Source organism: Protopterus annectens, chromosome 4.part0 (assembly GCF_019279795.1).
Source record: "Protopterus annectens isolate FY-2018-M chromosome 4.part0, PAN1.0, whole genome shotgun sequence".
Taxonomy (NCBI): domain Eukaryota; kingdom Metazoa; phylum Chordata; order Ceratodontiformes; family Protopteridae; genus Protopterus; species Protopterus annectens.
The window spans coordinates 1,436,091,660-1,436,106,057 of record NC_056733.1 but is presented as its reverse complement, the minus strand read 5'-3'; the positions used below and the strand labels follow the sequence as shown (position 1 = coordinate 1,436,106,057).

Genomic DNA, 14,398 nt, shown 5'->3' with positions numbered 1-14,398 from the left:
GGAATTGCTGAAGATTTTGGAAATTCCTTCTGTAACAGCTCATAATATTTTCTGAGGGACTGAGAAACCTCAGTGTTCTTCCACTGAAAAACACTAGCGCATTCTGGAAATAGTCTCAGACAAAAACTCCCACAGAGAATATCAGAAAGTGAGCTCTCCTCTGAGACTGGCTGAGAAAACTGAAGAGAACATCCTGTATCAGTCCTTTCATCTTTCTGTTCAGATTCAGAATCTTGAATCTCTTCAGAAAAAAGGTATCCCTCCTTCTTGTAACAGAAACCACATTATAAGAAGGACCAACAGCCTGACTAAAGCCCTGAGCCTGACCCAGTAAAGTACTCCTGTCTAAGGAAATATGAGTAACAGTAGATACATGTTTAGTTTTCTGCTTCTTTTTGACAGAAAAAAATGTGGCCAACAGCGTTAATAATGGCAGCAGCAGCAGCTTCCCCAGATATGGGCGCAACATTCAGACCAAACAGGGAAGTCTTCCCTGTTTCCTCTCCCAGGGCTGACAGCAGTGGTTCTCCCTTGCCCACTGAGAGGACTCCCAACACCCACAGACAACGTGGCTAACCCCTGGTCCAAAGTGGCTGTAGGTGCCACACCAGAGGGTTACAGGGTAAAAGATGAGTGGTTTGAGGAACAAGCTATGGCCACAGCAGAGTCAAACACCTTCAGTGGAGGCAAGCTGCTAGCCTACTGTGGAGGTACATCAATGTCCCAGAAATGACAGTGATACTTCTGGAGTTGCAAGCACTATACAGCTTTTTACCTCCGGGGCAACTGCAATCCTGACAGACAATATGTCCGTAGTATGGTACATCATCAAGTAAGGGGGAACCAGATCCTACCCACTATCTGAAGAAGCAATGAGAGTGTGGCAATGGGAGATCTCTACCAAACGTTTGCTCGTAGCACACATTCTGGGGGAGTCCAACATTCTAGTGGACAGGCTCAACAGAACTGTACTGATCTCTCACGGGTGGTCTCTGAATCAGTCACTGGCAAACATGATCTTCCACAAGTGGGGTTAACCTTGCTGCAGAGGAATCAAAAAATAAATCTCTATCCAAAGAAAACTGCAAAATCTCATTTTTTACATCATCTGGGTGGTTCTAAGAACTCAGCCAGCATTAGGTAGAAGCAGAGAGCCACCAATTATGTCCCAGTGAATGAGAGCCCCCATGCAGCAGCCACAGGTTTCTCCATCTGCTCTGTTTGTCATATCTGCTCTTTTTGTCATAGTCAACTCGTATAAAAACAAATAAAATAGTACAGTACACTAATGCGGCATTCTGTTATTGTCTGTATGTTCTGCCTCGGCACCTCCTGGACGCCCGTGATGCCACCTCGCTATTCCAAACTTTTTTTCCGTTTTTTTTTTTTTTTTTTTTTTTTTTTTTTGATTTGTCAGTAAGCTGCATTCAATCAGGTCTTAGTGAAGCAAGGGATCTGACTGGCTGCAGCAACCGGGCAAGCAAGTTTTTTTTTTTTTTTTACTGGGAAGTGAAGAAGCAAGGACCTGATAGGAAGTGCTTTTCAAGGACCAAAGTCAACGGCTTGTAAAAAAGCAAGTGTAGGTAGAAGCATTACTTCTCTTCTTGTTTTTTCAAGAGAGGAGTTTTGGTGGCTGCTGAACATTTGGAGCTGAGGATTACTAGTGTGAGGATGGCGAATGGAAAACAGACGGCAGATTCAAGCTTTACAGGAGTAATTGTGGTCAATGGACAAGCCAAGGTACTTTCAACTGCCCTTGTAATGGTAATTTCTAAAAGGTCTGAACAACTGTCTTTAAGGGCAATTCAAAAGGCCTAAACTTGTCTGGGCTTTGTAGAGGAGAAGTAAGCATCAGGGCAGTCTACAATCATGAAGAGGGAACAGAGGATTAGTAGCAGCCTTCTATTAACTGCATAAAGGTAAGTTTTTGGGTTTAACTATTTTTTTTTGGGGGGTAACCTAAAGAGATGACTGCATTATTTTTTGGGGCAGAGTTCTTGTGCTAAAAGGACTGGGGGAGTGAGGGGCTGTGATTGTAACAGTTTCATTTTATTTTTGTCCAGCATTCTTCTGCTAAGAGATTGAGAAAGGGAGGCTTGTCTAATAATTAATGTTCAGATTTGATATAGTCTTTTTAGTCAGGCTTGCACAAGAATGCTATTTTATTTTTGTTCTGTCTATAATTTTGTTTTGTCTATAATTGTGCTAAAAGACTGGAAGTGGGGGACAGTGGCTGTGAGAATGTTACAGAATGTAAAGATTTTGTTTTAATGTATGCCAGTATAAACCCTGTTAAACTAATATTTTATTGTGTATACCAGTAATGTTTACAACTATCACTGATGCTACAGTTGTGTTCTGTAACTTTTTGCTTTGTCCTGAATTATTGTGTTGAGAGGTTGGGAGGGGGGTTAGTGGCTGTCAGAATGTTACAGAATGTATAGATGTTTTAATGTATACTAATGCAAACCCTGTTATGCTAGTACTGTGTATACCAGTAATGTTTACAGCTATCCCTGATGCTACGACTTTGTTTTATGATACTTTTTTGCTTTGTCTGTAGTTATCGTGTTGAGGGATTGGGAGCGTGGTTGAATGCTATGAGAATGGTACACAGTGTTTAAATGCTTGCCTGGTATTTTTTGTTTCTTAAACTGAGGTCACGCAGTGTAGAAGCATGTTGTTAATGTTACGCCTTTGTCTTGTTTTTACTTTTCCACTTCATCCAGAATTATTGTGCTGAGACATTGGGGGTTAGGAGCTGTGAGCATTCTAGAGCATGTACAGAGCATGCTAATGCACAATTAGATGTTTGCCAGGTATTTGTGTTCTATTCCTCATCAAAAATGTGGGTTCATGCAAAGCATGCTACTGCAAAATGTTCTACTATTTTTATTAATTTGTAAGTACATTGTTTAAAATGCCTAATATATTGGGAGGGGGGATTAGCTGCTGTGAGAATGTTAAACTGTATGGATGATTTAATGTATACTAATGCAAGCCCTATTATGCTAGTACTGTGTATACGGGTAATGTTTATCACTATCCCTGATGCTACGACTTTGCTTTACTATACTTATTTGCTTTGTCTGTAGTTATTGTGTTGAGAGGTTGGGAGCATGGTTGGGGGCTGTGAGAATGGTGCAAAGTGTTTAAACATTTACCTGGCATTTTTTGTTTCTTAAACTGAGGTCACACAATGTATAAACATGTTGCTAATGTTATACCTTTGTCTTGTTTTTACTTTTCCACTTCACCCAGAATTATTGTGCTGAAACACTGGGAGTTAGGGGCTGTAAGCATTCCACAGAATGTACTGTTGTCTTAATGCATGCTAATGCACAGTTAGATATTTGCCTGGTATTTTTGTTCTGATCCTCATCAAAAATTGAGTTCACGCAATGCATGCTACTGCAAAATATGTTCTACCATTTTTATTAATTCATAAGTACATTGTTTAAAATGTCTAATATTGGGATGGGGGTTAGCGGCTGTGAGAATGTTGCAGAATGTTTGGATGTTTCAGTGTATACTAATGCAACTAGAAGTTACGTACTTATCATAACTTGCTATCTGTGTTGTTTTCTTTCACTTGTCCTCACTACTAGGTATTGGATCAGTCCTCAGATCTGATCTGGCCTCTCCAAATACTGATACCTCATGTGTCGAGCTCCTCCCACTCCCATAATACCCTGTGACTCCACTAACTACTCAGATCGAGTTTGCCAAACAGATGACCCAACAGAAGGAATAATACATAAATACATATATATATATATATATATATATATATATATATATATATATATATATATACCAATATATGAATATCAGTATGTAAACAAGCTGAATGAAACTTTGTACAATAGCATTACCCACCTGCATCTCAAGACTAGGAACCTATGGATTCTGGAGTCCTCCAGGTACTTCCTGAGAAAATGAAAGGGGAAGGTAGGGTGGGATGTGAGGACGAATGAAAGAAGACAACACAGATACCAAGTTATGGTAAGTACATAACTTCTTAAACTGATGTTGTCTCTTTCATTCGTTCTCAGTACTGGGTCACAGTCCCCAGCTACATGGTTCCTTGGTTGGCCCTTATGGAATGATGTGTCTGAGCACTGTGAGCCAAAGGATGCTCTATTCCTGGAGATGACATCCAATTTGTATTGAGAAACAAAGGTATGTGGATTCAACCAGGTTGCTGCAGCACAAATTTGGACAAAAGATGTCCTGGACAAAAAAGCCAAGGAAGTAGACATTGACTGTGTGGAATGCACTCTTGCGGAATGGGAAACTGGTATCCCTTTCAATGACTAAATAGAGAATCTACAGCTAGTAATCCATTTCGCCAGAATTATTTTTGACACTGCTCTGCCTAAACAACTGAGTAAAAAGGAAATGAATAACTGTTCTGATTTTCTGAAGTCCTACATTCTGTGCAGACAGAAATGTAGTTGTCTATGAACATTGAGTAAATGAAGCATGTACTCACCCTTGCTGGAGTAGTTAGGGAAAAAGACTGGCAGATGGCTAGATTGGTTAAGATTTTTCTGTGGCTACTTTAGGCATAAAGGAAGGGTTTGTTCTCAAGGAAACCCTATCGTTGAAAAAGTTTACGTATGGCAGCTTTGAAGACAAGGCTTGAAGTTCTGATACCCTCTTGGTGGAAGTAATTGCCAACAAGAAGATAGTATTCTAAGACAAAAACTTTAGATCACAGAAGGCAGCTGGTTCAAAAGGTTTCTGAGTGAGGCCTTGCAAAACCAAGGTCAGGTCCCACGGTGGAGAAGGATCCTTAATGGGGGGGCCTGAGTAGGAAAATTCCCTTCATAAAAGCCTTACACAGTCTGGTGGTGGAGATGGGTGCTAGGTTCTCTGTAGCATGAATATTGCCAATCACTGCCAGTTGCAACTTAATCATGGAGAAACTAGCTCCTTGATGGAAGAGTGAGCTTAGGAAGAGGAGAATGGCAGAAAATGGAACTGAAAAGGGGTCCATTTTCCTGTCTGGGGCCCAAATGGAAAATTTCTTTTTTTTGGTAGAAAGCTTCTGCAAAGCAAGTATTGTGTTATGGACTGGGAAGCTAGCATGGACTGCCTTAAAATCATTAGAAGAGGAGAAACCAAACAGTCGGTCTTAGGGATCTGAGGTTGGGTGGGTGAAGTTCCGCTGGATGAGATATCAGATCCTGTCTGGGATCCAGTATCCATGGTGGATACCTGCTGTGAGCCAGAGAAGGGGGAACTATACCTGATGAGGACAGAAGGGGGCAATGAAAATTAGAGCACTTTTCAAATCTGCTGGCTTTCTGCAGAACTTTTGGAATCAGGAGAATTGGAGGGTAAGCATGCAGGAGACCAGAGGACCAATCATGGACTACAGCATCCCTGGGTGACTCCCCCTTTGGAGGGATAAGAGCGAAGTACTTGCTGCATTTGTTGTTCAGGGGGGAAGCAAAGAGGTCACAGCAAGGTAGCTCCCAGTGGCTGAAAATTTGATCCGCTACTGCTTGGTTAAGGGACCACTCGTGTGGACTCGAGATGGATCTGCTTAGTCTGCCTGCTAATACGTTGGTCTTCCCTGGAATGTGCATTGCAAGGAGAAGGCAGTTGGAAGAGATCTCCCATCCCCACACACTCTCATGGCCTCTCTGCATAAAGGGTATGAATGGGTGCCCCCTGCTTGTTGATATACCAGATGACTGACATGTTGTCTGAGTGAATTGCTATCATTCCCAGTGGCAGGCATTCCTGAAAGACTTGCAGCTATAGGAGGATTGCTCTCATCTCCAGGACGATGATGTGCAATTTGGTCTCTGTTGGGGACCACATGCCTTGAACGAATCTACCTTGATAATGCATCCCTACCCCAACAAGGAGGTGTCCATGGTCACTGTGGCCATTGAAGGGGGAAGAGAGAAAGGCCTGTCTAGATAAAGGTCAGTTGTGACAAGCCACCACTGAAGATATCGTCTGCAGACTTCAGACAGTTTGATCCGACGACTCAATGGGTGAAACTGAACACTGTAGAACAAGAAACAGAACACTCTCATGAAAAATCTTGCTAGCGGGATCAGTAAGATAGCGGCTGACATGGAACTCAGGGCTTTCAAGACAACAGTTGCTGGGGGGTTGGGTGTGTCTAGCAAGGACTGAACTTGTTGTCTGAGAGACAGCACCCTGTGAGTGGGTAAGGATGTTACCTGTGTGACAGATTTCAACTTCGAGCCAATGAGTTCTGTTGTCTGAACAGGGATCAAATCTGACTTTGTTGTGTTTATAGTAATCTCCAGCTGGCTGAATAAATGTGATAGGTATTGTACCGTTTGACCCAGCTGATGCTTTGTAGTTGCAGTTAGGAGCCAATTGTCCAAGTACGGAAACAGCTGGAATCCTTGCAGTCTCGGGTGAGCTGCCACCACTTACATACATTTGATAAACACGCAGGGGGCTGTGGTGAGTCCAAAGGGCAGTGCTCTGAACTGATAATGATTGGCTGCCAGCTGGAAGTGCAAGTGTTTCCTACAGTGTCTGTGGATCTTTATGTGATAGTATGCACCCTGGAGATCTACAGAGCCCATCCAACCATCCTTGTGTAGTAGAGGCAGAATAAACTGAACTGTCACCATGCGAAACTTTGATTTCTTGACAAACAGATTCAATTTGCTCAGGTCCAATATAGGCCTTAGGTCCCCTGTCGTTTTTGGCACCAAACAGAAGCATGAATAAGTGAAGCATCCTTGCTGTGTGGTTGGGACCTCTTGGATGGTTCTTTTTTCCAGAGGTTTCTGAACCTCTTGAAGGGCCTTCTCCCTCTGACTGGGTGGTACATTGGGCAGCCTTCTTTTGGTGGGCAGAGGAAGGGAAAAGGGAATGTAGTATCCTCTGGATATTATGTCCAGCACCCAGCTGTTTGTTATCTTTGTCCAGGCATCCAGGTGCAAGGAAAATCTTCCCCCAACTGTCTCTAGAGTACAACAGTTGGACAATGCTTCCAGAGCACTGATAGGGCTTGTCTGAGAAAGGTTCTCTAAAACCCTAATTCTACAGACCCCTTTGCCCCTGGGGCAGTGCCTTCCATTAAATACTCGTCCTCTGCCTCTGGACGAGGAGTCCTCGTGAGACTCCTAGAAAGGACACTGTGATTTCTTGAACCACATCTTCTTCCCACTACATTGGTTCCTGCAGAAGGTCCTTTGTGAGGAAGAAAACTTGATCCTTATGGCAGATATGGTCTTTCCTTATTGTTCACTGCAGGTGAGTGTCTCCTTGACCAATGGACCAAACAAGGGGGAACCTTTAAACAGGGCATTAGTAAAAAAACACCTTGAAGCATTCTGCAAACCCACAAAGTCTCAACCAGGCATGTCTCCTAAGGGCTATGCCCATTATGGCCACTTGTGAGTTGCCTTCCTCCGTGCTGGAAATCAGCCTCTTTGAGGAACTGACTAGGGAAGGTAGGGTGACCAGTTGGGGAGACACTTTCTGGAGGTCCTCTGCTGACATGGACCCTGAAAGGGAGTTGGTAAGCTCCTGAACCAGGTCCCTTTGTGGACGAGTAAAATGGGCCATATAATTTAACACTCTCATAGAAAAAGTGGGCTGAGGTGTAAACACGCTTCCCATGTCTGTCCAGCACCCAAGACTCCTTGTTTGGGGGGGTGGACAGTAAAGCTTTGTTCTGTCAGCTCCTTCTTAGTGGCTGCTGACACTACGATAGCATCAACTGGGATGCCCTTACTCCAGTGAAGACGGTCAACAGGATGGCTCAAATATGTATCCACTCACTTGGGAATGGGTTCCATGGTGTCAGGTTCCTTGCAAGCCTGATGGGACACCAGGTCAATAAGTTCATCGCCAGTGGAGACCCAAGACATAGATGGGCCCATGACAAAGGCCTCCAGAAAGATCAATTCATCAGAAAAAGGGGATTGGGCAGACTACCCACCCTTTCATTTCACAATCTCTAAAATATCTCCAAAGGTGATCTTCTTGGGTGGAGACCAGGGGGACCCCTCTCCTTCACTGAAATCAGTGTCTTCAGTTAGGGAATCCAATGGGGAGTCTACATGCCTCCACTTGCATGTTTTCTTCCTAGATACTTCCTCTGCGGGAGACTCAGAAGAGGACTTGGAAAAATGTGGGACCACTTGTAAAGGGGAAGCCTGGAGGGCCTCTTGGGCAGGCTGACCAAGGACAGGACATACGGTTGCAAGGCTCAGATCAAATGGGAGCTGAGTTGGAACCGGTGGAGAGGGAAGAGTAGCTCTAGATCTACGGAATGCCTTCTTTGCTACCTGGAAAGCCAACAGACTGGAGGATTCTTCTGCTTGCCTCCTAGGAGCCGAAACTATCTGAGGAGAGAAGGCAGACACCATCCCGGATCCTAAGGCTCCAATGGACACCGGCCCCAAGCTATCAAAAGCCGAAACCTCGAAAGGAAGGGACAGATCTGACCAGGTAGGAGCCAAGAGCAGCCTCTCAGAGTCGGTGCTGATATCTCTGGTTTGGGACCCACTCGGCTCTGGCAGCAAAGGTGCTGAGCCGGTCTGGGACACAGCTGGAGTCAAAGAAAGGACTATTCCCCACTAAAGACATCTCTCTCTGTGTACCCGAATCCTGGGCTTCCAAAGCCGAGGGTCAGACTGGAAGAGGACAGGCCATTAGCAGTGATGGGGCTCTCAAGGATCCAAGATGGGATGAAGAGTGCAACAGCCCCATCTCAATCTGAGCCTTCAGCAAGCTCCATATCATCCTGTCCATCTTGGATTGGGCCATCCAGGAAGACCTGGAGGATATGGATGAATGGCCGGACCTAGCCGGGAAGTGAGTAAGGCTCAGAGACCTATTGTCTGAGTTCTTCGGATCTGAGGTAGAAAGAGAGCTGTGGATCTCCGCAATTTCTATGAGATCTGAAGACCCTTTCAGATCAAAAATCTTGGGATGAAGAGTGACATGGATCTTGGGAGAAGGAACGTCTGGTGCAAATAGTGTCTGATCCAAGAAACCTCTCAGATCAGAGAGTCTAGCTTTTCTTGGGTCAATTCAATAATTCTGACCACTTTTCAGACAGGAGAGATGATACCCCCCGGGAGGCTGAGAGGGCTCATTTCTTTGGTTTCTTTGTATCTTTATGCTCCTTGGAATAACCAGGCCTGTTGGTCTGATTTCCAAAGGTTGGCAATAAACCCTTAAGGATCAATTTTTTCCTCCTGTTCGCCAAGGAGCAGGGATTGAACCCTCCACAGATGTTGCAATCCTGAGCCAGATGATCAGGACCTAAGCAATAGAAACTCCTCTTGTGGGCATTTGAATTTGGAATTTTATGCCCACAAGAGCTGCATCTCTTAAAACCTGTGGGTTTATCTGCCATGCTCATGACACATCACAAGCAAGCAGTTAGCACCAGAAAAGGAGCGCAAGACCAGTGCGCGTGCACGCGCACACACACACACACACACACACACACACACACACACACACACACACACACACACACACACACACACAAGGTCACACACACACACACACACACACACACACACACACACACACACACACACACACACACACACACACACACACACACTATTAAGGCTATCTATTTTTTTTTTTAAAACAGAAAGGCTAGGAGGAAAGGCCCTGACACTAACTACTACTAAAAAGGAGTGTAGGAGGGGAGAAAAAAAGCTAAGCTACACAAAAGCTAAATATATTTATAGAGGAAGTAAGAAAGGTAAAAAAAAAGTTAAAAGACTTAACAACCACTTATCCCAACTCAAGACAGCAACAGCAATAACGTCTGTTGTAGAAGGCGGCAAACAAGATCTCAGGAGTTAGTAGAGTCACAGGGTATTGTGGGAGTGGGAGGAGCTCGAGACATGAGGTGTCAGTCTTTGGAAAGGCCAGATCTGATCTGAGGATGTATCCAAGACCCACTGGTGAGGACGAATGAAAGAGACAACATCAGATACCCTGTTATGATAGTACATTGTATACCAGCAATGTGCATAACTATCCCTGATGCTCTGACTTCTATGACTTTGTGCTTTGTCTGTAGTTACTGTGTTGAAAGGTTGGGAGCATGGTTAGGGGTTGAGAATGTTGCAGTGTTCAAATGCTTGCTTGGTATTGTTTTTTCATTTCTTAAACATGGGGTCACCTAATGCATAAGCACATTGTTAATGTTATGCCTTTGTCTTGTTTTAAATTTGTTTTTGCTTCATGCAGAATTATTGTGCTGAGACATTGTGGGGGGGGGTCTGTGAGAATTCTGCAGAATGTACTGATGTCTTAGTGTATCACAGCAATGTCATAAACTGTCCTTGATGTTATTAATTTATTATGCAACTATTTTTGGTTTTGTCTACTAGAATTATTGTGATCAGAGATTGGGGGGGGGGGTAGAGTCTGGAAGAATGTTGTAGAACTTTTGCCTGATATTTTTGGTCTGTTCCTCACTCACAAAATGATTATGTAACACAATGTTGAGGGCTGAAGCTGCTAGAAAAATGGACTTCATATTTCATATCCTCCACTTAATGCATGGTACATTCCCTGGCTTTATGCTTTTGTCTAGAGTTCTTGTGCTAAGAGGGGTTGGGTGGTGGGAATGTCCGTCTTTTGATGTTTTCTTGGCACTTCTATTATGTCTCTCATATAAGAGGTTTTCTAGCAAGTCCATCTAACAATGAGTTTGTATCAGAATTGTGTGCCAAGAGATTGAGGTAGTAGATAGGTGTATGAAAATGCTATATGCATTTGGAGGAGAAGAAATTGAGAGAATTTTGTAGAGAAAGCTGAGGTTCACCTCCAGTGACTGGTACTTAACTTGCTTACTGGTCAGTCATTCTTCAGTCTTTCTGCCTGGGGTACAATAGTAACTGATGTCAATGGAAGTCATTATGCAATATGTATTTTATAATGCTCTTCAATTGTGCCTACTGCCTACATTACAGTTCTTTTTGCCTACTGGTTACTGTTACTCAACAGTTTTTCAGTCTGTTGTACAATAGTAACAGATGTCAACAGAAATGTTGTAAAACATTTCATTGTTCCTACTGTATAGCATGTCTTTATGGTCAACTTTCAGTATTAAGTTGCTCATTCTTTTGTGCCTGTAGTCATACTAACATGACTTTTTGGAATATGCCTGCACTGCAGTTTTTTTGCCTACTGGTCCTCATTTCTCTTCAGTTCTGCCTACAGTGCAATGGAATCAATTGGTCAGTTCTCTGGTTTATATGCCTGCACTGCAGTTCTTTTACCTACTGGTCCTTGTTTCACTTTAGTTCTGCCTACAGTGCAAGATGGAATCAACTGGTCACTTCTTGTTAGGTGTGCATTGCACCATGGATTGTGTAGCTCGTCGCTAACTTGGTGTAGCAGCTTCAGTTTTTCTGCTTAACCCAAATGTATTTTGCAGTGGTCTTTCATACCAAGATGTAATGCTCTCAACTGAGCATGAAGTGGGACAAAGTGTATCACATGGCAGCCCCACTGAGGACTTTGTCTGGAAGAAAATTTGTAAGATCCCATTAAAACCCTAGATATGTGCTCATATTTCCTTTCCAATAATCTTTTAAAATGCTGCATGGCAGTAAAATACAGGTAGCACCTTAGCCTGGCTTGTATAGTATGCTGTGTAGTCACTGATTTATTTTTTGGCTTACTCCAATAGGTAGGACCAAGTAGTACAAGGAGGATGAAACTAGCAGGATTTGAGACATCTAACAGCAGCAGGACTCGTCATGAGGCCAAGACAGTTGGAAGTGTCAGGACTCGTCAAGAGGCCAGGATAGATGGGAAGGCAGGACTCATCGTGAGGCCAGGACATTTGAAAGCATCAGGACTTGTCGTGAGGCCAGGATAAACACAGGAAGAACAAACTGCTAATGGCACTAAAGGTGGCAGCAATCAGAAAAGCTGAGGAGCTAACTGCACATTGAAGATAAATCAGTCTGGCAGTCTTGATGTCACCTGTTTCTCTTTTTGTTTGTGTCTGTCTGTCTGTTTCAGACTCAATGATCCCCATGGCTCTCTCATGTGGTTCTTTGGGTTTGAGTCTGTCTGCCTCAGGATCAGTAATCCCCATGGTTTCCCCTTGTATGTCTTGTTTCTGTAGTCTTTTCTACGTCTGTCACATTACTGTCTTGAGTGCTTCAGCAGTGACTATTCTGCGTGTCAGTAACTGTCTTGTGTGATGGGGTCAGTTTATCTAATTCTGCTTGTATTTCGCCATAATGCTGTCATTATCTTGTGTTTGAGAGTCGGCGGTTTCTCAATTCTGTCCTGTGGTAGTGCTGCCTTGTGTGAGTCTCTGTTCAGTCTTGCAGTAGTTTTGTCTGGGTCTTGTGTCTCTGTCCTGTGTATGGCAGTCTGTGTGGGTGTTCAGTTTTGCTGTCTTTATCATGTTTGTCTTGTGTAAGAGTCTGTAGCTGTAGCAGTCTGTCTTATCTGTTCAGTCTTGCTATAACGCTGTCTTTATCTTGTGTGGGTGTCTGTCCTGTGGATGGGAGTCTGTGTAACTGTCTGCCTTGTATGACTCTGTCCTGTGTATGGGAGTCTGTGTGGGTATTTAGTCTTGCTGTAGTGCTGTTTTTATCATGTCTGTCCTGTGTACAAGAGTCTGCAGCTCTGTCTTGTCTGTTTAGTCTTGCTCTAGTGCTATCTTTATCATATATGGGTGTCTGTCCTGTGTGTGAGTCTGTGTAGCTGTCTGTCTTGTGTGCCTCTGGCCTGCATGAGGGAGTCTGTGTGGGTGTCTGTGTTCAGCCTTGCTATATTGCTGTCTGTCTTCTGTGTCTGTGCTGTGTGCGAGAGTCAGTGTGGGTATCTTTGTGTACCTCTGTGGGACTGGGTACCTTAATGCAGTACAGAGGCTTGTTGTAATGTAACAACATTGCTACTAAATGCCAGTCATAGCTCTCAATCCCTTGGCATGAAAAAACTGGGCAAAGCCAAAGGTAATGGGGGGACAGCCCCAAAACTCAGGGCAAATTTTAAATATTCCTCTTATAAACTTAAAAAGTTTCTAAAATAAAAGGTTTTGTGTTACCATACATTTTCTGAAGGATATGAAGTCAAACTCAAATGCCTGTCATTATTTAGTGAAGTCAATCCTCACTGATGTGACACAAAAAATCCAGAAAATCAAAACATTTGAGGAACAGACCAAGAATGAGTCAAAGCTGGACATTCTGTGAAAATGTGGGCAGTTGAGGAGTATGCAATCAGTGTGCATGCACCTCTGAGTGGCTACCTTGCTCTGGTACAGCGATTTGTCATAATGTATTGTTGCTACTAAATGCCAGTCAGTATGTACATGCACCTCTGAGTGGCTACCTTGCTGTGGTACAGGGGTTTGTCATAATGTAACATTGGTACTAAATGCCAATCAGTGTGTGCACCTTGGCACACCAATTCTTAATGACATGAATGTAGTAACACTATAGTGATTGTGAAAAAGGGTTGGATGACAAGGAAGGGGGTGTAACTGCAATGTGGTCACACTTTATATTCTCCTGAGTAAGGCCCCCAACTTGAAATTTGCAGGGGGCCCCCCAAAATGCTAGCACAGGCCCTACAGCCAGGCAAATCTCCTCAAAACAGTGCCAGTGGCCATAGCCCTGAAAGAAGTATGAGTTAAGTCAAAAACACACACTACACAATGAGTAGTGATTTGAACAAAATAAGAAATTAAATTATTTAAAGCAGATTTTTCCTCACAAGAAGAAACTGCAGACAAAACATTTCTCATAATTTCACATTTAGTCAGAATAAACTGTGACATAGCAGCCTGACAATTCAAAATTCTGAAAATCAAAGTAGCAAAAGAATGTTTTTCCCTTACTTATCAATATATTTTCTCTGCTGCGTGTAAATAACTAATGATGCTATTCGACGCTGTAGCCTTTTAAAAAATATATATACCCCTGTGTTTTACTTGATATATATATATATATATATATATATATATATATATACACATATATATATATATGTATGTATATAGCTAGAGATATACATAGATATAGATAAACATAGACAGATATGTAGAAAAACTGTATGTTCTGTGTCATGATTCTAAAGCAATAAACAGCAATGGTATGTTTATGGGGATTTGGCCTAGCTAGTCTCTCAAAGAGCAGAGAGAAATATAGATCAGATTAATTTGCATAAATTTACAAATGTGAACCTTCGTGGACATGACAGTAAAGCTGCACTCTTTACAAACTCAACCACAACCACGGGCCTATTGAGCAAAACTCCAGTTCTCATCCTTCTCTCCATGAAAAGTGTTGCAACATTTTAAGATTCTGCTATACAGTACAAAGCAAACTACAGTGAATGAATTAAGGATAAAATAAATATTCATTAACATTTAAACTTACCA

At 42.9% G+C, this 14,398-nt stretch overlaps 1 protein-coding gene across 2 annotated transcripts in view; it reads right to left on the bottom strand.

Annotated features, from left to right (window-relative positions):
* LOC122799896 (E3 ubiquitin-protein ligase RNF14-like) overlaps nt 1-14,398 on the bottom strand; it is a 692,373-nt gene that overhangs the window by 466,429 nt on the left and 211,546 nt on the right. For both annotated transcript variants that reach the window (XM_044069277.1, XM_044069278.1), the window contains exon 2: nt 14,397-14,398. This exon is cut by the window's right edge and continues 156 nt beyond it. In XM_044069277.1, coding sequence (XP_043925212.1) covers nt 14,397-14,398 — 2 coding nt within the window. The remainder of the gene's footprint in view (nt 1-14,396) is intronic.